The 27,837-nt window shown below is 51.1% G+C and overlaps 1 protein-coding gene across 1 annotated transcript in view; it reads left to right on the plus strand.

The window, feature by feature from the left end:
• Positions 1–27,837, plus strand: part of LOC140386629 (protein CASP-like) — a 1,158,102-nt gene that overhangs the window by 1,029,465 nt on the left and 100,800 nt on the right. The window contains exons 20-21 of the mRNA XM_072469118.1: positions 491–547; positions 628–708. Coding sequence (XP_072325219.1) covers positions 491–547; positions 628–708 — 138 coding nt within the window. The remainder of the gene's footprint in view (positions 1–490; positions 548–627; positions 709–27,837) is intronic.

Here is a 27,837-nt window from a genome sequence, read left to right on the forward strand (position 1 = left end):
TTCAGAGCTTCAATCTGATCTGCTGAATTGCTTAGCTCTGTCTATCGCTTGCTGCTTATGCTGTTTGACACGCAAGTAGTCCTGTGTTGTAACTTCACCAGGTTGAGACCCCATTTTTAGGTATGCCTGGTGTTGCTCCTGGTCTGCGCTCTTCATTGAACCTGAAGTGAACTAAAGTTTGGTGCTGGCTGCACCTGCTCTAGGCCACAGTGGGATGAATACTGACCATGTATATTCCCAAAGCAAGCTACACGTATTTCATCAGCACTGAATCATTTTTCTGGTCACTTTTCAAGAAAAGTGTGAGTATAGCTTCAAGGTTCATATCAGCTGCCATTAACTTCCTTCGCCACAAATTACATCAAATGTTTACATGTCTCTTGTTTCCTAATGATCATTCAATATTGACTGAAAATGACTTAATCACAAAAGATATACAAAATGTTTGGTGTCCAGTCTCATTAAGTTTTTCTTCTGGTGCTGTGTGTAGGAGCGTCAACGCAGATACTTGAGTCTGAGTCCCTGGGATAAAGCCACCCTGAGCATGGTGAGTACATCCGCTAATGCTGCGAAAGTAGTTGGAATCTTTCATTATGAACAATCTAAACAGCCTCTGGTTTTTTTAAGGGCCGTGTCATCCTCTCAAACAAATTGGCTCGGACTATTGCCTTTTTCTACACCGTACTGCTGCACTGCATGGTGTTCCTTGTAAGTAATTTTTTAAATTTAAGAATGCTAGTCTCCTTACTGGTGTTATCATTAAATATATAATGATACAGTAGAACAGCTAGCAGAAGCAGTTTTGAGCCAGGGAAGTGGGACGGAAATTTTCAGAAATGGGAGGAGAAGGGGATTAAGACACTAAAAGATTTGTTTCTTCGGGGTTGGTTTGCAGGATTGAAGGAGCTGGAAACGAAGTATGGGCTGGAGCAGGGGGAAATGTTTAGATACATGCAGGTTCGAGATTGTGCCAGGAAGGAGATACAGAGCTTCCCGGTGGAACCGGCCTCCAGATTACTGGAGGGGGTGCTGACGACAGGGGGATTGGAGAAGGGGGTAGTGTCGGCGGTTTACGGAGCTATTTTGGAAGAGGAGAAGGCACCACTGGAAGGGATCAAAGCAAAGTGGGAGGAAGAGTTGAGAGAGGGTATGGAGGAGGGGTTCTGGTGTGAGGTGCTCTGGAGAGTGAATGCCTCCACCTTGTGCACGAGGTTGGGGCTGATACAGCTGAAGGTGGTAGAAAGACCACGCATCACAAGGGCAAGGATGAGCCGATTCGTTGAAGGAGTAGAAGATGTGTGTGAACCTTGCGGGAGGGCCCCGCAAATCACGTTCATATATTTTGGTCCTGTCCAAAACTGGAGGATTACTGGAAGGAGGTTTTTTAGGGTAATCTCTAAAGTGGTCGACGTGAAACTGGACCCGGGCCCTCGGGAGGCCATATTCGGGTTATCGGACCAGCCAGGGTTGGAAACGGGCGCGGAGGCAGATGTTGTAGCCTTCGCCTCGTTGATCACCCGAAGGCGGATCCTGTTGGGCTGGGGAGCAATCTCTCCACCTTGTGCCCTGGTGTGGCGGGGGGACCTGCTGGAATTCCTGACTCTTGAGATGGTTAAGTTTGAACTGAGGGGAAGGATGGAGGGGTTCTACAATTCATGGGCATTATTCATTATGCACTTTCAAGAATTGGATCACATCGAATATTAGTTGGAGGGGGGTTGGGAGGGTTGGGGGGGGGGGGTGCTGGGAGGGTTGGGGGGAGGGGGACTGTGTGTGTTAATGGTGACTATGGTGATTCCTGATTCCTTTTTGTTATTTGTTTATGTTAACATGTGGGCTGTTGTTTGGGGGTTGGTGGGAGGATGGGATTGTTGTTGTTGATATGGGGATTGACATTATATTTGTTACTGTTTACTGTTGGTGGTGCAGATTTAGGAGAAAATGTGAAAAAGGAGGAAGAGAAAAATATTTTGTAAAATAAGAACAGCTAGCTGAACAATTGATCCTGGTGCCGAGTGCAGTAAAACCTAGAAATAGAAGGCACTGGATCACAGTGTGTGTGCTGAGCTCACTGGATCACAGTGTGTGTGCTGAGCTCACTGGATCACAGTGTGTGTGTGCCGAGCTCACTGGATCACCGTGTGTGTGTGTGCTGAGCTCACTGGGGCACAGTGTGTGTGTGCCGAGCTCACTGGATCACCGTGTGTGTGTGTGCTGAGCTCACTGGGGCACAGTGTGTGTGTGCTGAGCTCACTGGGGCACAGTGTGTGTGTGCTGAGCTCACTGGATCACAGTGTGTGTGTGCTGAGCTCACTGGATCACAGTGTGTGTGTGCCGAGCTCACTGGATCACCGTGTATGTGTGCTGATCTCACTGGGGCACAGTGTGTGTGTGCTGAGCTCACTGGATCACTGTGTGTGTGTGCTGAACTCACTGGGGCACAGTGTGTGTGTGCTGAGCTCACTGGATCACAGTGTGTGTGTGCCGAGCTCACTGGATCACCGTGTGTGTGTGTGCTGAGCTCACTGGGGCACAGTGTGTGTGTGTGCTGAGCTCACTGGATCACAGTGTGTGTGTGCTGAGCTCACTGGATCACAGTGTGTGTGTGCTGAGCTCACTGGATCACAGTGTGTGTACGCCGAGCTCACTGGATCACCGTGTGTGTGCTGAGCTCACTGGATCACTGTGTGTGTGTGCTGAACTCACTGGGGCACAGTGTGTGTGTGCTGAGCTCACTGGATCACAGTGTGTGTGTGCCGAGCTCACTGGATCACCGTGTGTGTGTGTGCTGAGCTCACTGGGGCACAGTGTGTGTGTGTGCTGAGCTCACTGGATCACAGTGTGTGTGTGCTGAGCTCACTGGATCACAGTGTGTGTGTGCTGAGCTCACTGGATCACAGTGTGTGTGCGCCGAGCTCACTGGATCACCGTGTGTGTGCTGAGCTCACTGGATCACCGTGTGTGTGCGCCGAGCTCACTGGATCACCGTGTGTGTGCTGAGCTCACTGGATCACCGTGTGTGTGCTGAGCTCACTGGATCACTGTGTGTGTGCTGAGCTCACTGGGGCACAGTGTGTGTGTGTGCTGAGCTCACTGGGGCACAGTGTGTGTGTGCTGAGCTCACTGGATCACAGTGTGTGTGTGCTGAGCTCACTGGATCACAGTGTGTGTGTGCTGAGCTCACTGGATCACAGTGTGTGTGCGCCGAGCTCACTGGATCACCGTGTGTGTGTGCTGAGCTCACTGGGGCACAGTGTGTGTGTGCTGAGCTCACTGGGGCACAGTGTGTGTGTGCCGAGCTCACTGGGGCACAGTGTGTGTGTGCCAAGCTCACTGGGGCACAGTGTGTGTGTGCTGAGATCACTGGATCACAGTGTGTGTGGGAGCTGAGCTCACTGGGGCACAGTGTGTGTGCGCCGAGCTCACTGGATCACCGTGTGTGTGTGCTGAGCTCACTGGGGCACAGTGTGTGTGTGCCGAGCTCACTGGGGCACACTGTGTGTGTGCTGAGATCACTGGATCACAGTGTGTGTGCGAGCTGAGCTCACTGGGGCACAGTGTGTGTGTGCTGAGCTCACTGGATCACTGTGTGTGTGTGCTGAACTCACTGGGGCACAGTGTGTGTGTGCTGAGCTCACTGGGGCACAGTGTGTGTGTGCTGAGCTCACTGGATCACAGTGTGTCCGAGCTCACTGGATCACCGTGTGTGTGTGCTGAGCTCACTGGGGCACAGTGTGTGTGCTGAGCTCACTGGATCACCGTGTGTGTGTGCTGAGCTCACTGGGGCACAGTGTGTGTGTGTGCTGAGCTCACTGGATCACAGTGTGTGTGTGCTGAGCTCACTGGATCACAGTGTGTGTGTGCTGAGCTCACTGGATCACAGTGTGTGTGTGCTGAGCTCACTGGGGCACTGTGTGTGTGTGCGCCGAGCTCACTGGATCACCGTGTGTGTGTGCTGAGCTCACTGGGGCACAGTGTGTGTGTGCTGAGCTCACTGGGGCACAGTGTGTGTGTGCCGAGCTCACTGGGGCACAGTGTGTGTGTGCCGAGCTCACTGGGGGACAGTGTGTGTGTGCCAAGCTCACTGGGGCACAGTGTGTGTGTGCCGAGCTCACTAGATCCCAGTGTGTGTGTGCCGAGCTCACTGGATCACAGTGTGTGTGTGCTGAGATCACTGGATCACAGTGTGTGTGGGAGCTGAGCTCACTGGGGCACAGTGTGTGTGCGCCGAGCTCACTGGATCACCGTGTGTGTGTGCTGAGCTCACTGGGGCACAGTGTGTGTGTGCCGAGCTCACTGGATCACCGTGTGTGTGCTGAGCTCACTGGATCACCGTGTGTGTGTGCTGAGCTCACTGGGGCACAGTGTGTGTGTGCTGAGATCACTGGATCATAGTGTGTGTGCGAGCTGAGCTCACTGGATCACAGTGTGTGTGTGTGCGGAGCTCACTGGATCACCGTGTGTGTGTGCTGAGCTCACTGGGGCACAGTGTGTGTGTGCCAAGCTCACTGGGGCACAGTGTGTGTGTGCTGAGATCACTGGATCACAGTGTGTGTGTGTGCTGAGCTCACTGGGGCACAGTGTGTGTGCTGAGCTCACTGGATCACAGTGTGTGTGCGAGCTGAGCTCACTGGGGCACAGTGTGTGTGCGCCGAGCTCACTGGATCACCGTGTGTGTGTGCTGAGCTCACTGGATCACAGTGTGTGCGCTGAGCTCACTGGATCACAGTGTGTGTGCCGAGCTCACTGGGGCACAGTGTGTGTGCTGAGCTCACTGGATCACAGTGTGTGCGTGCTGAGCTCACTGGATCACCGTGTGTGTGCTGAGCTCACTGGATCACCGTGTGTGTGTGCCGAGCTCACTGGATCACCGCGTGTGTGTGCTGAGCTCACTGGATCACAGTGTGTGCGCTGAGCTCACTGGATCACAGTGTGTGTGCCGAGCTCACTGGGGCACAGTGTGTGTGCTGAGCTCACTGGATCACAGTGTGTGCGTGCTGAGCTCACTGGATCACCGTGTGTGTGCTGAGCTCACTGGATCACAGTGTGTGTGTGCTGAGCTCACTGGATCACAGTGTGTGTGTGCTGAGCTCACTGGATCACAGTGTGTGTGTGCCGAGCTCACTGGGGCACAGTGTGTGTGTGCTGAGCTCACTGGATCACAGTGTGTGTGTGCTGAGCTCACTAGATCGCAGTGTGTGTGCTGAGCTCACTGGATCACAGCGTGTGTGTGCCGAGATCACTGGATCACCGTGTGTGTGTGCTGAGCTCACTGGATCACAGTGTGTGTGTGCTGAGCTCACTGGGGCACAGTGTGTGTGCTGAGCTCACTGGATCACAGCGTGTGTGTGCCGAGATCACTGGATCACCGTGTGTGTGTGCTGAGCTCACTGGATCACAGTGTGTGTGTGCTGAGCTCACTGGGGCACAGTGTGTGTGTGCTGAGCTCACTGGATCACAGTGTGTGTGTGCTGAGCTCACTGGATCACAGTGTGTGTGTGCTGAGCTCACTGGGCCACAGTGTGTGTGTGCTGAGCTCACTGGATCACCGTGTGTGTGTGCTGAGCTCACTGGGCCACAGTGTGTGTGTGCTGAGCTCACTGGATCACAGTGTGTGTGTGCTGAGCTCACTGGATCACAGTGTGTGTGTGCTGAGCTCACTGGGCCACAGTGTGTGTGTGCTGAGCTCACTGGATCATCGTGTGCGTGTGCTGAGCTCACTGGATCACAGCGTGTGTGTGCTGAGTTCACTGGGCCACAGTGTGTGTGTGCTGAGCTCACTGGATCATCGTGTGCGTGTGCTGAGCTCACTGGGGCACAGTGTGTGTGTGCTGAGCTCACTGGATCACAGTATGTGTGCCGAGCTCACTGGATCACAGTGTGTGTGTGCTGAGCTCACTGGATCACTGTGTGTGTGCTGAGCTCACTGGATCACAGTGTGTGTGCCGAGCTCACTGGATCACAGTGTGTGTGTGCTGAGCTCACTGGATCACTGTGTGTGTGTGCTGAGCTCACTGGATCACACTGTGTGTGTGCTGAGCTCACTGGATCACTGTGTGTGTGCCGAGCTCACTGGATCACTGTGTGTGTGCTGAGCTCACTGGATCACAGTGTGTGTGCTGAGCTCACTGGATCACAGTGTGTGTGTGCTGAGCTCACTGGATCACTGTGTGTGTGCTGAGCTCACTGGATCACTGTGTGTGTGCCGAGCTCACTGGATCACAGTGTGTGTGTGCTGAGCTCACTGGATCACTGTGTGTGTGCTGAGCTCACTGGATCACAGTGTGTGTGCCGAGCTCACTGGATCACAGTGTGTGTGCTGAGCTCACTGGATCACAGTGTGTGTGTGCCGAGCTCACTGGATCACAGTGTGTGTGTGCCGAGCTCACTGGATCACAGTGTGTGTGCCGAGCTCACTGGATCACAGTGTGTGTGTGTGCTGAGCTCACTGGATCACAGTGTGTGGGTGTGCTGAGCTCACTGGATCACAGTGTGTGCCGAGCTCACTGGATCACAGTGTGTGCGTGCTGAGCTCACTAGATCGCAGTGTGTGTGCCGAGATCACTGGATCACCGTGTGTGTGTGCTGAGCTCACTAGATCGCAGTGTGTGTGCTGAGCTCACTGGAACACAGTGTCTGTGTGCTGAGCTCACTGGATCACAGTGTGTGCCGAGCTCACTGGATCACAGTGTGTGTGTGCTGAGCTCACTGGGCCACAGTGTGTGTGTGCCGAGCTCACTGGGGCACAGTGTGTGTGTGCCGAGCTCACTGGATCACAGTGTGTGTGTGCTGAGCTCACTGGATCACAGTGTGTGTGTGCTGAGCTCACTGGGCCACAGTGTGTGTGTGCTGAGCTCACTGGATCATCGTGTGCGTGTGCTGAGCTCACTGGATCACAGCGTGTGTGTGCTGAGCTCACTGGATCACTGTGTGTGTGCCGAGCTCACTGGATCACAGTGTGTGTGTGCCGAGCTCACTGGATCACAGTGTGTGTGCCGAGCTCACTGGATCACAGTGTGTGTGCCGAGCTCACTGGATCACAGTGTGTGTGCCGAGCTCACTGGATCACAGTGTGTGTGTGTGCTGAGCTCACTGGATCACTGTGTGTGTGCTGAGCTCACTGGATCACTGTGTGTGTGTGTGCTGAGCTCACTGGATCACTGTGTGTGTGCTGAGCTCACTGGAGCACAGTGTGTGTGCCGAGCTCACTGGATCACAGTGTGTGTGTGCTGAGCTCACTGGATCACAGTGTGTGTGTGCTGAGCTCACTGGGCCACAGTGTGTGTGTGCTGAGCTCACTGGATCACAGTGTGTGTGTGCTGAGCTCACTGGATCACAGCGTGTGTGTGCTGAGCTCACTGGATCACAGTGTGTGTGTGCTGAGCTCACTGGATCACAGCGTGTGTGCCGAGCTCACTGGATCACAGTGTGTGTGTGCTGAGCTCACTGGATCACAGTGTGTGTGTGCTGAGCTCACTGGATCACAGTGTGTGTGCTGAGCTCACTGGATCACAGCGTGTGTGTGCTGAGCTCACTGGATCACAGTGTGTGTGTGCTGAGCTCACTGGATCACAGCGTGTGTGCCGAGCTCACTGGATCACAGTGTGTGTGTGCTGAGCTCACTGGATCACAGTGTGTGTGTGCTGAGCTCACTGGGCCACAGTGTGTGTGTGCTGAGCTCACTGGATCACAGCGTGTGTGTGCTGAGCTCACTGGATCACAGTGTGTGTGCCGAGCTCACTGGGCCACAGTGTGTGTGCCGAGCTCACTGGATCACAGTGTGTGTGTGCTGAGCTCACTGGATCACAGTGTGTGTGCTGAGCTCACTGGATCACAGTGTGTGTGTCGAGCTCACTGGATCACAGTGTGTGTGCTGAGCTCACTGGATCACAGTGTGTGTGTGCCGAGCTCACTGGATCACAGTGTGTGTGCCGAGCTCACTGGATCACAGTGTGTGTGCCGAGCTCACTGGATCACAGTGTGTGTGTGTGCTGAGCTCACTGGATCACTGTGTGTGTGCTGAGCTCACTGGAGCACAGTGTGTGTGCCGAGCTCACTGGATCACAGTGTGTGTGTGCTGAGCTCACTGGATCACAGTGTGTGTGTGCTGAGCTCACTGGATCACAGTGTGTGGGTGTGCTGAGCTCACTGGATCACAGTGTGTGTGCGCCGAGCTCACTGGATCACAGTGTGTGTGCTGAGCTCACTGGATCACAGTGTGTGTGTGCTGAGCTCACTGGATCACTGTGTGTGTGCTGAGCTCACTGGATCACTGTGTGTGTGCTGAGCTCACTGGAGCACAGTGTGTGTGCCGAGCTCACTGGATCACAGTGTGTGCGTGCTGAGCTCACTGGATCACAGTGTGTGTGTGCTGAGCTCACTGGGCCACAGTGTGTGTGTGCTGAGCTCACTGGGCCACAGTGTGTGTGTGCCGAGCTCACTGGATCACAGTGTGTGTGTGCTGAGCTCACTGGGCCACAGTGTGTGTGTGTGCTGAGCTCACTGGATCATCGTGTGCGTGTGCTGAGCTCACTGGATCACAGCGTGTGTGTGCTGAGCTCACTGGATCACAGTGTGTGTGTGCTGAGCTCACTGGATCACAGTGTGTGCCGAGCTCACTGGATCACAGTGTGTGTGTGCTGAGCTCACTGGATCACAGTGTGTGTGTGCTGAGCTCACTGGATCACAGTGTGTGTGTGCCGAGCTCATTGGATCACCGTGTGTGTGTGTGCTGAGCTCACTGGAGCACAGTGTGTGTGTGCTGAGCTCACTGGATCACAGTGTGTGTGTGTGCCGAGCTCACTGGATCACAGTGTGTGTGTGCTGAGCTCACTGGATCACAGTGTGTGTGCTGAGCTCACTGGATCACAGTGTGTGTGTGCTGAGCTCACTGGAACACTGTGTGTGTGCTGAGCTCACTGGATCACAGTGTGTGTGCCAAGCTCACTGGATCACAGTGTGTGTGCTGAGCTCACTGGATCACTGTGTGTGTGCCGAGCTCACTGGATCACAGTGTGTGTGTGTGTGCTGAGCTCACTGGATCACTGTGTGTGTGCTGAGCTCACTGGAGCACAGTGTGTGTGCCGAGCTCACTGGATCACAGTGTGTGTGTGCTGAGCTCACTGGGTCACTGTGTGTGTGCTGAGCTCACTGGAGCACAGTGTGTGCGTGCTGAGCTCACTGGATCACAGTGTGTGTGCTGAGCTCACTGGATCACAGTGTGTGTGTGCTGAGCTCACTGGATCACAGTGTGTGTGCTGAGCTCACTGGATCACAGTGTGTGTGTGCTGAGCTCACTGGATCACTGTGTGTGTGCTGAGCTCACTGGATCACAGTGTGTGTGCCGAGCTCACTGGATCACAGTGTGTGTGCTGAGCTCACTGGATCACTGTGTGTGTGCCGAGCTCACTGGATCACAGTGTGTGTGTGTGCTGAGCTCACTGGAGCACAGTGTGTGTGTGCTGAGCTCACTGGAGCACAGTGTGTGTGTGCCGAGCTCACTGGATCACAGTGTGTGTGCTGAGCTCACTGGATCACAGTGTGTGCGTGCTGAGCTCACTGGATCACTGTGTGTGTGCCGAGCTCACTGGATCACAGTGTGTGGGTGTGCCGAGCTCACTGGATCACAGTGTGTGTGTGCTGAGCTCACTGGATCACAGTGTGTGTGTGCCGAGCTCACTGGATCACAGTGTGTGTGCTGAGCTCACTGGATCACAGTGTGTGCGTGCTGAGCTCACTGGATCACTGTGTGTGTGCCGAGCTCACTGGATCACAGTGTGTGGGTGTGCCGAGCTCACTGGATCACAGTGTGTGTGTGCTGAGCTCTCTGGAGCACAGTGGAGCAGGGACATTAACAGTGAGAGTGTGAGAGAAGAGCAGGGACACTAACAGTGAGAGAGTGTGAGAGGAGCAGAGACATTAACAGTGAGAGGAGCAGGGACATTAACAGTGAGCGGAGCAGGGACATTAACAGTGAGAGTGTGAGAGAAGAGCAGGGACATTAACAGTGAGAGAGTGAGAGAGGAGCAGAGACATTAACAGTGAGCGGAGCAGGGACATTAACAGTGAGAGTGTGAGAGAAGAGCAGGGACATTAACAATGAGAGAGTATGAGAGGAGCAGAGACATTAACAGTGAGCGGAGCAGGGACATTAACAGTGAGAGTGTGAGAGGAGCAGTGACATTAAAAGTGAGAGAGTGTGAGAGCAGCAGGGACATTAACAGTGAGAGAGAGAGAGGAGCAGGGACATTAACAGTGAGAGAGTGTGAGAGGAGCAGGGACATTAACAGTGAGCGGAGCAGGGACATTAACAGTGAGAGTGTGAGAGGAGCAGTGACATTAACAGTGAGAGAGTGTGAGAGGAGCAGAGACATTAACAGTGAGAGAGTGAGAGAGGAGCAGGGACATTAACAGTGAGAGAGTGAGAGAGGAGCAGGGACATTAACAGTAGGAGATTGAGAGGAGTAGGGACATTAACAGTGAGAGAGTGTGAGAGGAGCAGGGACATTAACAGTAGGGGATTGAGAGGAGCAGGGACATTAACAGTGAGAGAGTGTGAGAGGAGCAGGGACATTAACAGTGAGAGAGTGTGAGAGCAGCAGAGACATTAACAGTGAGAGTGTGTGAGAGGAGCAGGGACATTAACAGTGAGAGTGTGAGAGGAGCAGGGACATTAACAGTGAGAGGAGCAGAGACATTAACAGTGACGGAGTGTGAGAGGAGCAGGGACATTAACAGTGAGAGGAGCAGGGACATTAACAGTGAGAGAGTGTGAGAGGAGCAGGGACATTAACAGTGAGAGAGTGAGAGAGGAGCAGTGACATTAACAGTGAGAGTGTGTGAGAGGAGCAGGGACATTAACAGTGAGAGTGTGAGAGGAGCAGGGACATTAACAGTGAGAGAGTGTGAGAGGAGCAGGGACATTAACAGTGAGAGTGTGTGAGAGGAGCAGTGACATTAACAGTGAGAGTGTGTGAGAGGAGCAGGGACATTAACAGTGAGAGTGTGAGAGGAGCAGGGACATTAACAGTGAGAGTGTGAGAGGAGCAGGGACATTAACAGTGAGAGGAGCAGAGACATTAACAGTGAGAGAGTGTGAGAGGAGCAGAGACATTAACAGTGAGAGAGTGTGAGAGGAGCAGAGACATTAACAGTGAGAGAGTGTGAGAGGAGCAGGGACATTAACAGTGAGAGGAGCAGGGACATTAACAGTGAGAGAATGTGAGAGGAGCAGGGACATTAACAGTGAGAGAGTGTGAGAGGAGCAGGGACATTAACAGTGAGAGAGTGTGAGAGGAGCAGGGACATTAACAGTGAGAGAGTGTGAGAGCAGCAGAGACATTAACAGTGAGAGTGTGTGAGAGGAGCAGGGACATTAACAGTGAGAGTGTGTGAGAGGAGCAGGGACATTAACAGTGAGAGAGTGAGAGAGGAGCAGGGACATTAACAGTAGGAGATTGAGAGGAGCAGGGACATTAACAGTGAGAGAGTGAGAGAGGAGCAGAGACATTAACAGTGAGAGTGTGTGAGAGGAGCAGGGACATTAACAGTAAGAGAGTGTGAGAGGAGCAGGGACATTAACAGTGAGAGGAGCAGAGACATTAACAGTGAGAGAGTGTGAGAGGAGCAGGGACATTAACAGTGAGAGGAGCAGGGACATTAACAGTGAGAGAGTGTGAGAGGAGCAGGGACATTAACAGTGAGAGAGTGTGAGAGGAGCAGGGACATTAACAGTGAGAGAGTGTGACAGGAGCAGGGACATTAACAGTGAGAAAGTGTGAGAGGAGCAGAGACATTAACAGTGAGAGAGTGTGAGAGGAGCAGGGACATTAACAGTGAGAGTGTGAGAGGAGCAGTGACATTAACAGTGAGAGAGTGTGAGAGGAGCAGGGACATTAACAGTGAGAGAGTGTGAGAGGAGCAGAGACATGAACAGTGCGAGAGTGTGAGAGGAGCAGTGACATTAACAGTGAGAGAGTGTGAGAGGAGCAGAGACATTAACAGTGAGAGAGTGTGAGAGGAGCAGGGACACTAACAGTGAGAGAGTGTGAGAGGAGCAGGGACATTAACAGTGAGAGAGTGTGAGAGGAGCAGGGATATTAACAGTGAGAGAGTGTGAGAGGAGCAGAGACATTAACAGTGAGAGAGTGTGAGAGGAGCAGTGACATTAACAGTGAGAGAGTGTGAGAGGAGCAGGGACATTAACAGTGAGAGAGTGTGAGAGGAGCAGGGACATTAACAGTGAGAGAGTGAGAGAGGAGCAGGGACATTAACAGTGAGAGAGTGTGAGAGGAGCGTGGACATTAACAGTGAGAGTGTGAGAGGAGCAGTGACATTAACAGTGAGAGAGTGTGAGAGGAGCAGGGAAATTAACAGTGAGAGAGTGTGAGAGGAGCAGAGACATTAACAGTGAGAGAGTGTGAGAGGAGCAGGGACATTAACAGTGAGAGAGTGTGAGAGGAGCAGGGACATTAACAGTGAGAGAGTGTGAGAGGAGCAGGGACATTAACAGTGAGAGTGTGAGAGGAGCAGTGACATTAACAGTGAGAGAGTGTGAGAGGAGCAGGGACATTAACAGTGAGAGAGAGAGAGAGGAGCAGGGACATGAACAGTGAGAGAGTGGGAGAGGAGCAGGGACATTAACAGTGAGAGTGTGAGAGGAGCAGAGACATTAACAGTGAGAGTGGGAGAGGAGCAGTGACATTAACAGTGAGAGAGTGAGAGGAGCAGGGACATTAACAGTGAGCGAGTGTGAGAGGAGCAGGGACATTAACAGTGAGAGAGTGTGAGAGGAGCAGTGACATTAACAGCGAGAGAGTGTGAGAGGAGCAGGGACATTAACAGTGAGAGAGTGTGAGAGGAGCAGGGACATTAACAGTAAGAGAGTGTGAGAGGAGCAGGGTCATTAACAGTGAGCGAGTGTGAGAGGAGCAGGGACATTAACAGTGAGAGTGTGAGAGGAGCAGGGACATTAACAGTGAGAGAGTGAGAGGAGCAGAGACATTAACAGTGAGAGAGTGTGAGAGGAGCAGGGACATTAACAGTGAGCGAGTGTGAGAGGAGCAGGGATATTAACAGTGAGAGAGTGTGAGAGGAGCAGAGACAATAACAGTGAGAGAGTGTGAGAGGAGCAGTGACATTAACAGTGAGAGAGTGTGAGAGGAGCAGGGACATTAACAGTGAGAGAGTGTGAGAGGAGCAGGGACATTAACAGTGAGAGAGTGAGAGAGGAGCAGGGACATTAACAGTGAGAGAGTGTGAGAGGAGCGTGGACATTAACAGTGAGAGTGTGAGAGGAGCAGTGACATTAACAGTGAGAGAGTGTGAGAGGAGCAGGGAAATTAACAGTGAGAGAGTGTGAGAGGAGCAGAGACATTAACAGTGAGAGAGTGTGAGAGGAGCAGGGACATTAACAGTGAGAGAGTGTGAGAGGAGCAGGGACATTAACAGTGAGAGAGTGTGAGAGGAGCAGGGACATTAACAGTGAGAGTGTGAGAGGAGCAGTGACATTAACAGTGAGAGAGTGTGAGAGGAGCAGGGACATTAACAGTGAGAGAGAGAGAGAGGAGCAGGGACATTAACAGTGAGAGAGTGGGAGAGGAGCAGGGACATTAACAGTGAGAGTGTGAGAGGAGCAGAGACATTAACAGTGAGAGTGGGAGAGGAGCAGTGACATTAACAGTGAGAGAGTGAGAGGAGCAGGGACATTAACAGTGAGAGAGTGAGAGAGGAGCAGGGACATTAACAGTGAGAGAGTGTGAGAGGAGCAGGGACATTAACAGTGAGAGAGTGTGAGAGGAGCAGGGACACTAACAGTGAGAGAGTGTGAGAGGAGCAGGGACATTAACAGTGAGAGAGTGTGAGAGGAGCAGGGACATTAACAGTGACAGAGTGAGAGGAGCAGGGACATTAACAGTGAGAGAGTGAGAGGAGCAGGGACATTAACAGTGAGAGGAGCAGGGACATTAACAGTGAGAGAGTGTGAGAGGAGCAGGGACATTAACAGTGAGAGAGTGTGAGAGGAGCAGGGACATTAACAGTGAGAGAGTGAGAGAGGAGCAGGGACATTAACAGTGAGAGTGTGAGAGGAGCAGAGACATGAACAGTGAGAGAGTGTGAGAGGAGCAGGGACATTAACAGTGAGAGAGTGAGAGAGGAGCAGGGACATTAACAGTGAGAGAGTGTGAGAGGAGCAGGGACATTAACAGTGAGAGAGTGTGAGAGGAGCATGGACATTAACAGTGAGCGAGTGTGAGAGGAGCAGTGACATTAACAGTGAGAGAGTGTGAGAGGAGCAGGGACATTAACAGTGAGAGAGTGAGAGAGGAGCAGGGACATTAACAGTGGGAGAGTGTGAGAGTAGCAGGGACATTAACAGTGAGAGAGTGTGAGAGGAGCAGGGACATTAACAGTGAGAGAGTGTGAGAGGAGCAGTGACATTAACAGTGAGAGAGTGTGAGAGGAGCAGGGACATTAACAGTGAGAGTGTGAGAGGAGCAGTGACATTAACAGTGAGAGAGTGTGAGAGGAGCAGGGACATTAACAGTGAGAGAGTGTGAGAGTAGCAGAGACATTAACAGTGAGAGAGTGTGAGAGGAGCAGTGACATTAACAGTGAGAGAGTGTGAGAGGAGCAGGGACATTAACAGTGAGAGTGTGAGAGGAGCAGTGACATTAACAGTGAGAGAGTGTGAGAGGAGCAGAGACATTAACAGTGAGAGAGTGTGAGAGGAGCAGGGACATTAACAGTGAGAGAATGTGAGAGGAGCAGGGACATTAACAGTGAGAGAGTGTGAGAGGAGCAGAGACATTAACAGTGAGAGAGTGTGAGAGGAGCATGGACATTAACAGTGAGAGAGTGTGAGAGGAGCAGGGACATTAACAGTGAGAGTGTGAGAGGAGCAGTGACATTAACAGTGAGAGAGTGTGAGAGGAGCAGGGACATTAACAGTGAGAGAGTGTGAGAGGAGCAGAGACATTAACAGTGAGAGAGTGTGAGAGGAGCAGGGACATTAACAGTGAGAGAGTGTGAGAGGAGCAGGGACATTAACAGTGAGAGAGTGAGAGAGGAGCAGGGACATTAACAGTGAGAGAGTGTGAGAGGAGCAGTGACATTAACAGTGAGAGAGTGTGAGAGGAGCAGGGACATTAACAGTGAGAGAGTGAGAGAGGAGCAGGGACATTAACAGTGAGAGAGTGTGAGATGAGCGTGGACATTAACAGTGAGAGTGTGAGAGGAGCAGTGACATTAACAGTGAGAGAGTGTGAGAGGAGCAGGGAAATTAACAGTGAGAGAGTGTGAGAGGAGCAGAGACATTAACAGTGAGAGAGTGTGAGAGGAGCAGGGACATTAACAGTGAGAGAGTGTGAGAGGAGCAGGGACATTAACAGTGAGAGTGTGAGAGGAGCAGTGACATTAACAGTGAGAGAGTGTGAGAGGAGCAGGGACATTAACAGTGAGAGAGAGAGAGAGGAGCAGGGACATGAACAGTGAGAGAGTGGGAGAGGAGCAGGGACATTAACAGTGAGAGTGTGAGAGGAGCAGGGACATTAACAGTGAGAGTGTGAGAGGAGCAGGGACATTAACAGTGAGAGAGTGTGAGAGGAGCAGGGACATTAACAGTGAGAGTGTGAGAGTAGCAGAGACATTAACAGTGAGAGAGTGTGAGAGGAGCAGTGACATTAACAGTGAGAGAGTGTGAGAGGAGCAGGGACATTAACAGTGAGAGTGTGAGAGGAGCAGTGACATTAACAGTGAGAGAGTGTGAGAGGAGCAGAGACATTAACAGTGAGAGAGTGTGAGAGGAGCAGGGACATTAACAGTGAGAGAATGTGAGAGGAGCAGGGACATTAACATTGAGAGAGTGTGAGAGGAGCAGAGACATTAACAGTGAGAGAGTGTGAGAGGAGCAGGGACATTAACAGTGAGAGAGTGAGAGAGGAGCAGAGACATTAACAGTGAGAGAGTGAGAGGAGCAGGGACATTAACAGTGAGAGGAGCAGGGACATTAACAGTGAGAGAGTGTGAGAGGAGCAGGGACATTAACAGTGAGCGAGTGTGAGAGGAGCAGGGACATTAACAGTGAGAGAGTGAGAGGAGCAGGGACATTAACAGTGAGAGGAGCAGGGACATTAACAGTGAAAGTGTGAGAGGAGCAGGGACATTAACAGTGAGAGAGTGTGAGAGGAGCAGGGCCATTAACAGTGAGAGAGTGAGAGAGGAGCAGAGACATTAACAGTGAGAGAGTGATAGGAGCAGGGACATTAACAGTGAGAGAGTGAGAGGAGCAGGGACATTAACAGTGAGAGAGTGTGAGAGGAGCAGAGACATTAACAGTGAGAGAGTGAGAGAGGAGCAGGGACATTAACAGTGAGAGAGTGTGAGAGGAGCAGGGACATTAACAGTGAGAGAGTGTGAGAGGAGCAGGGACATTAACAGTGAGAGAGTGTGAGAGGAGCAGTGACATTAACAGTGAGAGAGTGAGAGAGGAGCGGAGACATTAACAGTGAGAGAGTGAGAGAGGAGCAGAGACATTAACAGTGAGAGAGTGTGAGAGGAGCAGGGACATTAACAGTGAGAGTGTGAGAGGAGCAGTGACATTAACAGTGAGAGAGTGTGAGAGGAGCAGGGACATTAACAGTGAGAGAGAGAGAGAGGAGCAGGGACATGAACAGTGAGAGAGTGGGAGAGGAGCAGGGACATTAACAGTGAGAGTGTGAGAGGAGCAGAGACATTAACAGTGAGAGTGGGAGAGGAGCAGTGACATTAACCGTGAGAGAGTGAGAGGAGCAGGGACATTAACAGTGAGCGAGTGTGAGAGGAGCAGGGACATTAACAGTGAGAGAGTGTGAGAGGAGCAGTGACATTAACAGCGAGAGAGTGTGAGAGGAGCAGGGACATTAACAGTGAGAGAGTGTGAGAGGAGCAGGGACATTAACAGTAAGAGAGTGTGAGAGGAGCAGGGTCATTAACAGTGAGCGAGTGTGAGAGGAGCAGGGACATTAACAGTGAGAGTGTGAGAGGAGCAGGGACATTAACAGTGAGAGAGTGAGAGGAGCAGAGACATTAACAGTGAGAGAGTGTGAGAGGAGCAGGGACATTAACAGTGAGCGAGTGTGAGAGGAGCAGGGATATTAACAGTGAGAGAGTGTGAGAGGAGCAGAGACAATAACAGTGAGAGAGTGTGAGAGGAGGAGTGACATTAACAGTGAGAGAGTGTGAGAGGAGCAGGGACATTAACAGTGAGAGAGTGTGAGAGGAGCAGGGACATTAACAGTGAGAGAGTGAGAGAGGAGCAGGGACATTAACAGTGAGAGAGTGTGAGAGGAGCGTGGACATTAACAGTGAGAGTGTGAGAGGAGCAGTGACATTAACAGTGAGAGAGTGTGAGAGGAGCAGGGAAATTAACAGTGAGAGAGTGTGAGAGGAGCAGAGACATTAACAGTGAGAGAGTGTGAGAGGAGCAGGGACATTAACAGTGAGAGAGTGTGAGAGGAGCAGGGACATTAACAGTGAGAGAGTGTGAGAGGAGCAGGGACATTAACAGTGAGAGTGTGAGAGGAGCAGTGACATTAACAGTGAGAGAGTGTGAGAGGAGCAGGGACATTAACAGTGAGAGAGAGAGAGAGGAGCAGGGACATTAACAGTGAGAGAGTGGGAGAGGAGCAGGGACATTAACAGTGAGAGTGTGAGAGGAGCAGAGACATTAACAGTGAGAGTGGGAGAGGAGCAGTGACATTAACAGTGAGAGAGTGAGAGGAGCAGGGACATTAACAGTGAGAGAGTGAGAGAGGAGCAGGGACATTAACAGTGAGAGAGTGTGAGAGGAGCAGGGACATTAACAGTGAGAGAGTGTGAGAGGAGCAGGGACACTAACAGTGAGAGAGTGTGAGAGGAGCAGGGACATTAACAGTGAGAGAGTGTGAGAGGAGCAGGGACATTAACAGTGACAGAGTGAGAGGAGCAGGGACATTAACAGTGAGAGAGTGAGAGGAGCAGGGACATTAACAGTGAGAGGAGCAGGGACATTAACAGTGAGAGAGTGTGAGAGGAGCAGGGACATTAACAGTGAGAGAGTGTGAGAGGAGCAGGGACATTAACAGTGAGAGAGTGAGAGAGGAGCAGGGACATTAACAGTGAGAGTGTGAGAGGAGCAGAGACATGAACAGTGAGAGAGTGTGAGAGGAGCAGGGACATTAACAGTGAGAGAGTGAGAGAGGAGCAGGGACATTAACAGTGAGAGAGTGTGAGAGGAGCAGGGACATTAACAGTGAGAGAGTGTGAGAGGAGCATGGACATTAACAGTGAGCGAGTGTGAGAGGAGCAGTGACATTAACAGTGAGAGAGTGTGAGAGGAGCAGGGACATTAACAGTGAGAGAGTGAGAGAGGAGCAGGGACATTAACAGTGGGAGAGTGTGAGAGTAGCAGGGACATTAACAGTGAGAGAGTGTGAGAGGAGCAGGGACATTAACAGTGAGAGAGTGTGAGAGGAGCAGTGACATTAACAGTGAGAGAGTGTGAGAGGAGCAGGGACATTAACAGTGAGAGTGTGAGAGGAGCAGTGACATTAACAGTGAGAGAGTGTGAGAGGAGCAGGGACATTAACAGTGAGAGAGTGTGAGAGTAGCAGAGACATTAACAGTGAGAGAGTGTGAGAGGAGCAGTGACATTAACAGTGAGAGAGTGTGAGAGGAGCAGGGACATTAACAGTGAGAGTGTGAGAGGAGCAGTGACATTAACAGTGAGAGAGTGTGAGAGGAGCAGAGACATTAACAGTGAGAGAGTGTGAGAGGAGCAGGGACATTAACAGTGAGAGAATGTGAGAGGAGCAGGGACATTAACAGTGAGAGAGTGTGAGAGGAGCAGAGACATTAACAGTGAGAGAGTGTGAGAGGAGCAGGGACATTAACAGTGAGAGAGTGTGAGAGGAGCAGGGACATTAACAGTGAGAGTGTGAGAGGAGCAGTGACATTAACAGTGAGAGAGTGTGAGAGGAGCAGGGACATTAACAGTGAGAGAGTGTGAGAGGAGCAGAGACATTAACAGTGAGAGAGTGTGAGAGGAGCAGGGACATTAACAGTGAGAGAGTGTGAGAGGAGCAGGGACATTAACAGTGAGAGAGTGTGAGAGGAGCAGGGACATTAACAGTGAGAGAGTGAGAGAGGAGCAGGGACATTAACAGTGAGAGAGTGTGAGAGGAGCAGTGACATTAACAGTGAGAGAGTGTGAGAGGAGCAGGGACATTAACAGTGAGAGAGTGAGAGAGGAGCAGGGACATTAACAGTGTGAGAGTGTGAGAGGAGCGTGGACATTAACAGTGAGAGTGTGAGAGGAGCAGTGACATTAACAGTGAGAGAGTGTGAGAGGAGCAGGGAAATTAACAGTGAGAGAGTGTGAGAGGAGCAGAGACATTAACAGTGAGAGAGTGTGAGAGGAGCAGGGACATTAACAGTGAGAGAGTGAGAGAGGAGCAGGGACATTAACAGTGAGAGTGTGAGAGGAGCAGTGACATTAACAGTGAGAGAGTGTGAGAGGAGCAGGGACATTAACAGTGAGAGAGAGAGAGAGGAGCAGGGACATGAACAGTGAGAGAGTGGGAGAGGAGCAGGGACATTAACAGTGAGAGTGTGAGAGGAGCAGGGACATTAACAGTGAGAGTGTGAGAGGAGCAGGGACATTAACAGTGAGAGAGTGTGAGAGGAGCAGGGACATTAACAGTGAGAGAGTGTGAGAGGAGCAGGGACATTAACAGTAAGAGAGTGTGAGAGGAGCAGGGTCATTAACAGTGAGCGAGTGTGAGAGGAGCAGGGACATTAACAGTGAGAGTGTGAGAGGAGCAGGGACATTAACAGTCAGAGAGTGAGAGGAGCAGAGACATTAACAGTGAGAGAGTGTGAGAGGAGCAGGGACATTAACAGTGAGAGAGTGTGAGAGGAGCAGGGACATTAACAGTGAGAGAGTGAGAGAGGAGCAGAGACATTAACAGTGAGAGAGTGAGAGGAGCAGGGACATTAACAGTGAGAGGAGCAGGGACATTAACAGTGAGAGAGTGTGAGAGGAGCAGGGACATTAACAGTGAGCGAGTGTGAGAGGAGCAGGGACATTAACAGTGAGAGAGTGAGAGGAGCAGGGACATTAACAGTGAGAGGAGCAGGGACATTAACAGTGAAAGTGTGAGAGGAGCAGGGACATTAACAGTGAGAGAGTGTGAGAGGAGCAGGGCCATTAACAGTGAGAGAGTGAGAGAGGAGCAGGGACATTAACAGTGAGAGAGTGAGAGGAGCAGGGACATTAACAGTGAGAGAGTGAGAGGAGCAGGGACATTAACAGTGAGAGAGTGTGAGAGGAGCAGAGACATTAACAGTGAGAGAGTGTGAGAGGAGCAGGGACATTAACAGTGAGAGAGTGTGAGAGGAGCAGGGACATTAACAGTGAGAGAGTGTGAGAGGAGCAGGGACATTAACAGTGAGAGAGTGTGAGAGGAGCAGTGACATTAACAGTGAGAGAGTGAGAGAGGAGCGGAGACATTAACAGTGAGAGAGTGAGAGAGGAGCAGAGACATTAACAGTGAGAGAGTGTGAGAGGAGCAGGGTCATTAACAGTGAGAGAGTGAGAGAGGAGCAGGGACATTGACAGTGAGCGAGTGTGAGAGGAGCAGGGACATTAACAGTGAGAGTGTGAGAGGAGCAGGGACATTAACAGTGAGAGAGTGTGAGAGGAGCAGGGACATTAACAGTGAGAGAGTGTGAGAGGAGCAGGGACATTAACAGTGAGAGAGTGAGAGAGAAGCAGAGACATTAACAGTGAGAGAGTGTGAGAGGAGCAGGGACATTAACAGTGAGAGTGTGTGAGAGGAGCAGAGACATTAACAGTGAGAGAGTGAGAGAGGAGCAGGGACATTAACAGTGAGAGAGTGTGAGAGGAGCAGGGACATTAACAGTGAGAGCGTGTGAGAGGAGCAGAGACATTAACAGAGAGAGTGAGAGAGGAGCAGGGACATTAACAGTGAGAGAGTGTGAGAGGAGCAGTGTCATTAACAGTGAGAGAGTGAGAGAGGAGCAGGGACATTAACAGTGAGAGAGTGTGAGAGGAGCAGGGACATTAACAGTGAGAGAGTGTGAGAGGAGCAGGGACATTAACAGTGAGAGAGTGTGAAAGGAGCAGGGACATTAACAGTGAGAGAGTGAGAGGAGCAGAGACATTAACAGTGAGAGAGTGTGAGAGGAGCAGTGACATTAACAGTGAGAGAGTGTGAGAGGAGCAGGGACATTAACAGTGAGAGTGTGAGAGGAGCAGTGACATTAACAGTGAGAGAGTGTGAGAGGAGCAGGGACATTAACAGTGAGAGAGTGTGAGAGGAGCAGGGACATTAACAGTGAGAGAGTGTGAGAGGAGCAGGGACATTAACAGTGAGAGTGTGAGAGGAGCAGAGACATTAACAGTGAGAGAGTGTGAGAGGAGCAGGGACATTAACAGTGAGAGTGTGAGAGGAGCAGGGACATTAACAGTGAGAGAGTGTGAGAGGAGCAGAGACATTAACAGTGAGAGAGTGTGAGAGGAGCAGGGACATTAACAGTGAGAGAGTGTGAGAGGAGCAGGGACATTAACAGTGAGAGAGTGTGAAAGGAGCAGGGACATTAACAGTGAGAGAGTGTGAGAGGAGCAGGGACATTAACAGTGAGAGAGTGAGAGAGGAGCAGGGACATTAACAGTGAGAGAGTGTGAGAGGAGCGTGGACATTAACAGTGAGAGTGTGAGAGGAGCAGTGACATTAACAGTGAGAGAGTGTGAGAGGAGCAGGGAAATTAACAGTGAGAGAGTGTGAGAGGAGCAGAGACATTAACAGTGAGAGAGTGTGAGAGGAGCAGGGACATTAACAGTGAGAGAGTGTGAGAGGAGCAGGGACATTAACAGTGAGAGAGTGTGAGAGGAGCAGGGACATTAACAGTGAGAGTGTGAGAGGAGCAGTGACATTAACAGTGAGAGAGTGTGAGAGGAGCAGGGACATTAACAGTGAGAGAGAGAGAGAGGAGCAGGGACATTAACAGTGAGAGAGTGGGAGAGGAGCAGGGACATTAACAGTGAGAGTGTGAGAGGAGCAGAGACATTAACAGTGAGAGTGGGAGAGGAGCAGTGACATTAACAGTGAGAGAGTGAGAGGAGCAGGGACATTAACAGTGAGAGAGTGAGAGAGGAGCAGGGACATTAACAGTGAGAGAGTGTGAGAGGAGCAGGGACATTAACAGTGAGAGAGTGTGAGAGGAGCAGGGACACTAACAGTGAGAGAGTGTGAGAGGAGCAGGGACATTAACAGTGAGAGAGTGTGAGAGGAGCAGGGACATTAACAGTGACAGAGTGAGAGGAGCAGGGACATTAACAGTGAGAGAGTGAGAGGAGCAGGGACATTAACAGTGAGAGGAGCAGGGACATTAACAGTGAGAGAGTGTGAGAGGAGCAGGGACATTAACAGTGAGAGAGTGTGAGAGGAGCAGGGACATTAACAGTGAGAGAGTGAGAGAGGAGCAGGGACATTAACAGTGAGAGTGTGAGAGGAGCAGAGACATGAACAGTGAGAGAGTGTGAGAGGAGCAGGGACATTAACAGTGAGAGAGTGAGAGAGGAGCAGGGACATTAACAGTGAGAGAGTGTGAGAGGAGCAGGGACATTAACAGTGAGAGAGTGTGAGAGGAGCATGGACATTAACAGTGAGCGAGTGTGAGAGGAGCAGTGACATTAACAGTGAGAGAGTGTGAGAGGAGCAGGGACATTAACAGTGAGAGAGTGAGAGAGGAGCAGGGACATTAACAGTGGGAGAGTGTGAGAGTAGCAGGGACATTAACAGTGAGAGAGTGTGAGAGGAGCAGGGACATTAACAGTGAGAGAGTGTGAGAGGAGCAGTGACATTAACAGTGAGAGAGTGTGAGAGGAGCAGGGACATTAACAGTGAGAGTGTGAGAGGAGCAGTGACATTAACAGTGAGAGAGTGTGAGAGGAGCAGGGACATTAACAGTGAGAGAGTGTGAGAGTAGCAGAGACATTAACAGTGAGAGAGTGTGAGAGGAGCAGTGACATTAACAGTGAGAGAGTGTGAGAGGAGCAGGGACATTAACAGTGAGAGTGTGAGAGGAGCAGTGACATTAACAGTGAGAGAGTGTGAGAGGAGCAGAGACATTAACAGTGAGAGAGTGTGAGAGGAGCAGGGACATTAACAGTGAGAGAATGTGAGAGGAGCAGGGACATTAACAGTGAGAGAGTGTGAGAGGAGCAGAGACATTAACAGTGAGAGAGTGTGAGAGGAGCAGGGACATTAACAGTGAGAGAGTGTGAGAGGAGCAGGGACATTAACAGTGAGAGTGTGAGAGGAGCAGTGACATTAACAGTGAGAGAGTGTGAGAGGAGCAGGGACATTAACAGTGAGAGAGTGTGAGAGGAGCAGAGACATTAACAGTGAGAGAGTGTGAGAGGAGCAGGGACATTAACAGTGAGAGAGTGTGAGAGGAGCAGGGACATTAACAGTGAGAGAGTGTGAGAGGAGCAGGGACATTAACAGTGAGAGAGTGAGAGAGGAGCAGGGACATTAACAGTGAGAGAGTGTGAGAGGAGCAGTGACATTAACAGTGAGAGAGTGTGAGAGGAGCAGGGACATTAACAGTGAGAGAGTGAGAGAGGAGCAGGGACATTAACAGTGTGAGAGTGTGAGAGGAGCGTGGACATTAACAGTGAGAGTGTGAGAGGAGCAGTGACATTAACAGTGAGAGAGTGTGAGAGGAGCAGGGAAATTAACAGTGAGAGAGTGTGAGAGGAGCAGAGACATTAACAGTGAGAGAGTGTGAGAGGAGCAGGGACATTAACAGTGAGAGAGTGAGAGAGGAGCAGGGACATTAACAGTGAGAGTGTGAGAGGAGCAGTGACATTAACAGTGAGAGAGTGTGAGAGGAGCAGGGACATTAACAGTGAGAGAGAGAGAGAGGAGCAGGGACATGAACAGTGAGAGAGTGGGAGAGGAGCAGGGACATTAACAGTGAGAGTGTGAGAGGAGCAGGGACATTAACAGTGAGAGTGTGAGAGGAGCAGGGACATTAACAGTGAGAGAGTGTGAGAGGAGCAGGGACATTAACAGTGAGAGAGTGTGAGAGGAGCAGGGACATTAACAGTAAGAGAGTGTGAGAGGAGCAGGGTCATTAACAGTGAGCGAGTGTGAGAGGAGCAGGGACATTAACAGTGAGAGTGTGAGAGGAGCAGGGACATTAACAGTCAGAGAGTGAGAGGAGCAGAGACATTAACAGTGAGAGAGTGTGAGAGGAGCAGGGACATTAACAGTGAGAGAGTGTGAGAGGAGCAGGGACATTAACAGTGAGAGAGTGAGAGAGGAGCAGAGACATTAACAGTGAGAGAGTGAGAGGAGCAGGGACATTAACAGTGAGAGGAGCAGGGACATTAACAGTGAGAGAGTGTGAGAGGAGCAGGGACATTAACAGTGAGCGAGTGTGAGAGGAGCAGGGACATTAACAGTGAGAGAGTGAGAGGAGCAGGGACATTAACAGTGAGAGGAGCAGGGACATTAACAGTGAAAGTGTGAGAGGAGCAGGGACATTAACAGTGAGAGAGTGTGAGAGGAGCAGGGCCATTAACAGTGAGAGAGTGAGAGAGGAGCAGGGACATTAACAGTGAGAGAGTGAGAGGAGCAGGGACATTAACAGTGAGAGAGTGAGAGGAGCAGGGACATTAACAGTGAGAGAGTGTGAGAGGAGCAGAGACATTAACAGTGAGAGAGTGTGAGAGGAGCAGGGACATTAACAGTGAGAGAGTGTGAGAGGAGCAGGGACATTAACAGTGAGAGAGTGTGAGAGGAGCAGGGACATTAACAGTGAGAGAGTGTGAGAGGAGCAGTGACATTAACAGTGAGAGAGTGAGAGAGGAGCGGAGACATTAACAGTGAGAGAGTGAGAGAGGAGCAGAGACATTAACAGTGAGAGAGTGTGAGAGGAGCAGGGTCATTAACAGTGAGAGAGTGAGAGAGGAGCAGGGACATTGACAGTGAGCGAGTGTGAGAGGAGCAGGGACATTAACAGTGAGAGTGTGAGAGGAGCAGGGACATTAACAGTGAGAGAGTGTGAGAGGAGCAGGGACATTAACAGTGAGAGAGTGTGAGAGGAGCAGGGACATTAACAGTGAGAGAGTGAGAGAGAAGCAGAGACATTAACAGTGAGAGAGTGTGAGAGGAGCAGGGACATTAACAGTGAGAGTGTGTGAGAGGAGCAGAGACATTAACAGTGAGAGAGTGAGAGAGGAGCAGGGACATTAACAGTGAGAGAGTGTGAGAGGAGCAGGGACATTAACAGTGAGAGCGTGTGAGAGGAGCAGAGACATTAACAGAGAGAGTGAGAGAGGAGCAGGGACATTAACAGTGAGAGAGTGTGAGAGGAGCAGTGTCATTAACAGTGAGAGAGTGAGAGAGGAGCAGGGACATTAACAGTGAGAGAGTGTGAGAGGAGCAGGGACATTAACAGTGAGAGAGTGTGAGAGGAGCAGGGACATTAACAGTGAGAGAGTGTGAAAGGAGCAGGGACATTAACAGTGAGAGAGTGAGAGGAGCAGAGACATTAACAGTGAGAGAGTGTGAGAGGAGCAGTGACATTAACAGTGAGAGAGTGTGAGAGGAGCAGGGACATTAACAGTGAGAGTGTGAGAGGAGCAGTGACATTAACAGTGAGAGAGTGTGAGAGGAGCAGGGACATTAACAGTGAGAGAGTGTGAGAGGAGCAGGGACATTAACAGTGAGAGAGTGTGAGAGGAGCAGGGACATTAACAGTGAGAGTGTGAGAGGAGCAGAGACATTAACAGTGAGAGAGTGTGAGAGGAGCAGGGACATTAACAGTGAGAGTGTGAGAGGAGCAGGGACATTAACAGTGAGAGAGTGTGAGAGGAGCAGAGACATTAACAGTGAGAGAGTGTGAGAGGAGCAGGGACATTAACAGTGAGAGAGTGTGAGAGGAGCAGGGACATTAACAGTGAGAGAGTGTGAAAGGAGCAGGGACATTAACAGTGAGAGAGTGAGAGGAGCAGGGACATTAACAGTGAGAGAGTGAGAGGAGCAGGGACATTAACAGTGAGAGAGTGTCAGAGGAGCAGGGACATTAACAGTGAGAGAGTGAGAGAGGAGCAGGGACATTAACAGTGAGAGAGTGTGAGAGCAGCAGAGACATTAACAGTGAGAGAGTGTGAGAGGAGCAGTGACATTAACAGTGAGAGAGTGTGAGAGGAGCAGGGACATTAACAGTGAGAGTGTGAGAGGAGCAGTGACATTAACAGTGAGAGAGTGTGAGAGGAGCAGGGACATTAACAGTGAGAGAGTGTGAGAGGAGCAGGGACATTAACAGTGAGAGAGTGTGAGAGGAGCAGGGACATTAACAGTGAGAGTGTGAGAGGAGCAGAGACATTAACAGTGAGAGAGTGTGAGAGGAGCAGGGACATTAACAGTGAGAGTGTGAGAGGAGCAGGGACATTAACAGTGAGAGAGTGTGAGAGGAGCAGAGACATTAACAGTGAGAGAGTGTGAGAGGAGCAGGGACATTAACAGTGAGAGAGTGTGAGAGGAGCAGGGACATTAACAGTGAGAGAGTGAGAGAGGAGCAGAGACATTAACAGTGAGAGAGTGTGAGAGGAGCAGGGACATTAACAGTGAGAGAGTGTGAGAGGAGCAGAGACATTAACAGTGAGAGAGTGTGAGAGGAGCAGTGACATTAACAGTGAGAGAGTGTGAGAGGAGCAGGGACATTAACAGTGAGAGAGTGTGAGAGGAGCAGGGACATTAACAGTGAGAGAGTGTGAGAGGAGCAGAGACATTAACAGTGAGAGAGTGTGAGAGGAGCAGTGACATTAACAGTGAGAGAGTGTGAGAGGAGCAGGGACATTAACAGTGAGAGAGTGTGAGAGGAGCAGGGACATTAACAGTGAGAGAGTGAGAGAGGAGCAGGGACATTAACAGTGAGAGAGTGTGAGAGGAGCGGGGACATTAACAGTGAGAGTGTGAGAGGAGCAGTGACATTAACAGTGAGGGAGTGTGAGAGGAGCAGGGACATTAACAGTGAGAGAGTGTGAGAGGAGCAGAGACATTGACAGTGAGAGAGTGTGAGAGGAGCAGGGACATTAACAGTGAGAGAGTGTGAGAGGAGCAGGGACATTAACAGTGAGAGAGTGTGAGAGGAGCAGGGACATTAACATTGAGAGAGTGGGAGAGGAGCAGGGACATTAACAGTGAGAGTGTGAGAGGAGCAGAGACATTAACAGTGAGAGTGTGAGAGGAGCAGGGACATTAACAGTGAGAGAGTGAGAGGAGCAGGGACATTAACAGTGAGAGAGTGAGAGGAGCAGGGACATTAACAGTGAGAGAGTGTGAGAGGAGCAGGGACATTAACTGAGAGAGTGAGAGGAGCAGGGACATTAACAGTGAGAGAGTGTGAGAAGAGCAGGATCATTAACTGAGACAGTGTGAGAGGAGCAGGGACATTAACAGTGAGAGAGAGAGAGGAGCAGGGACATTAACAGTGAGAGAGTGTGAGAGGAGCAGGGACATTAACAGTGAGAGTGTGAGAGGAGCAGTGACATTAACAGTGAGAGAGTGAGAGGAGCAGGGACATTAACAGTGAGAGAGTGAGAGGAGCAGGGACATTAACAGTGAGAGAGTGAGAGGAGCAGGGACATTAACAGTGAGAGAGTGTCAGAGGAGCAGGGACATTAACAGTGAGAGAGTGAGAGAGGAGCAGGGACATTAACAGTGAGAGAGTGAGAGAGGAGCAGGGACATTAACAGTGAGAGTGTGTGAGAGGGGCAGTGAC

Source organism: Scyliorhinus torazame, chromosome 12, assembly GCF_047496885.1.
Source record: "Scyliorhinus torazame isolate Kashiwa2021f chromosome 12, sScyTor2.1, whole genome shotgun sequence".
Taxonomy (NCBI): Eukaryota; Metazoa; Chordata; class Chondrichthyes; order Carcharhiniformes; family Scyliorhinidae; genus Scyliorhinus; species Scyliorhinus torazame.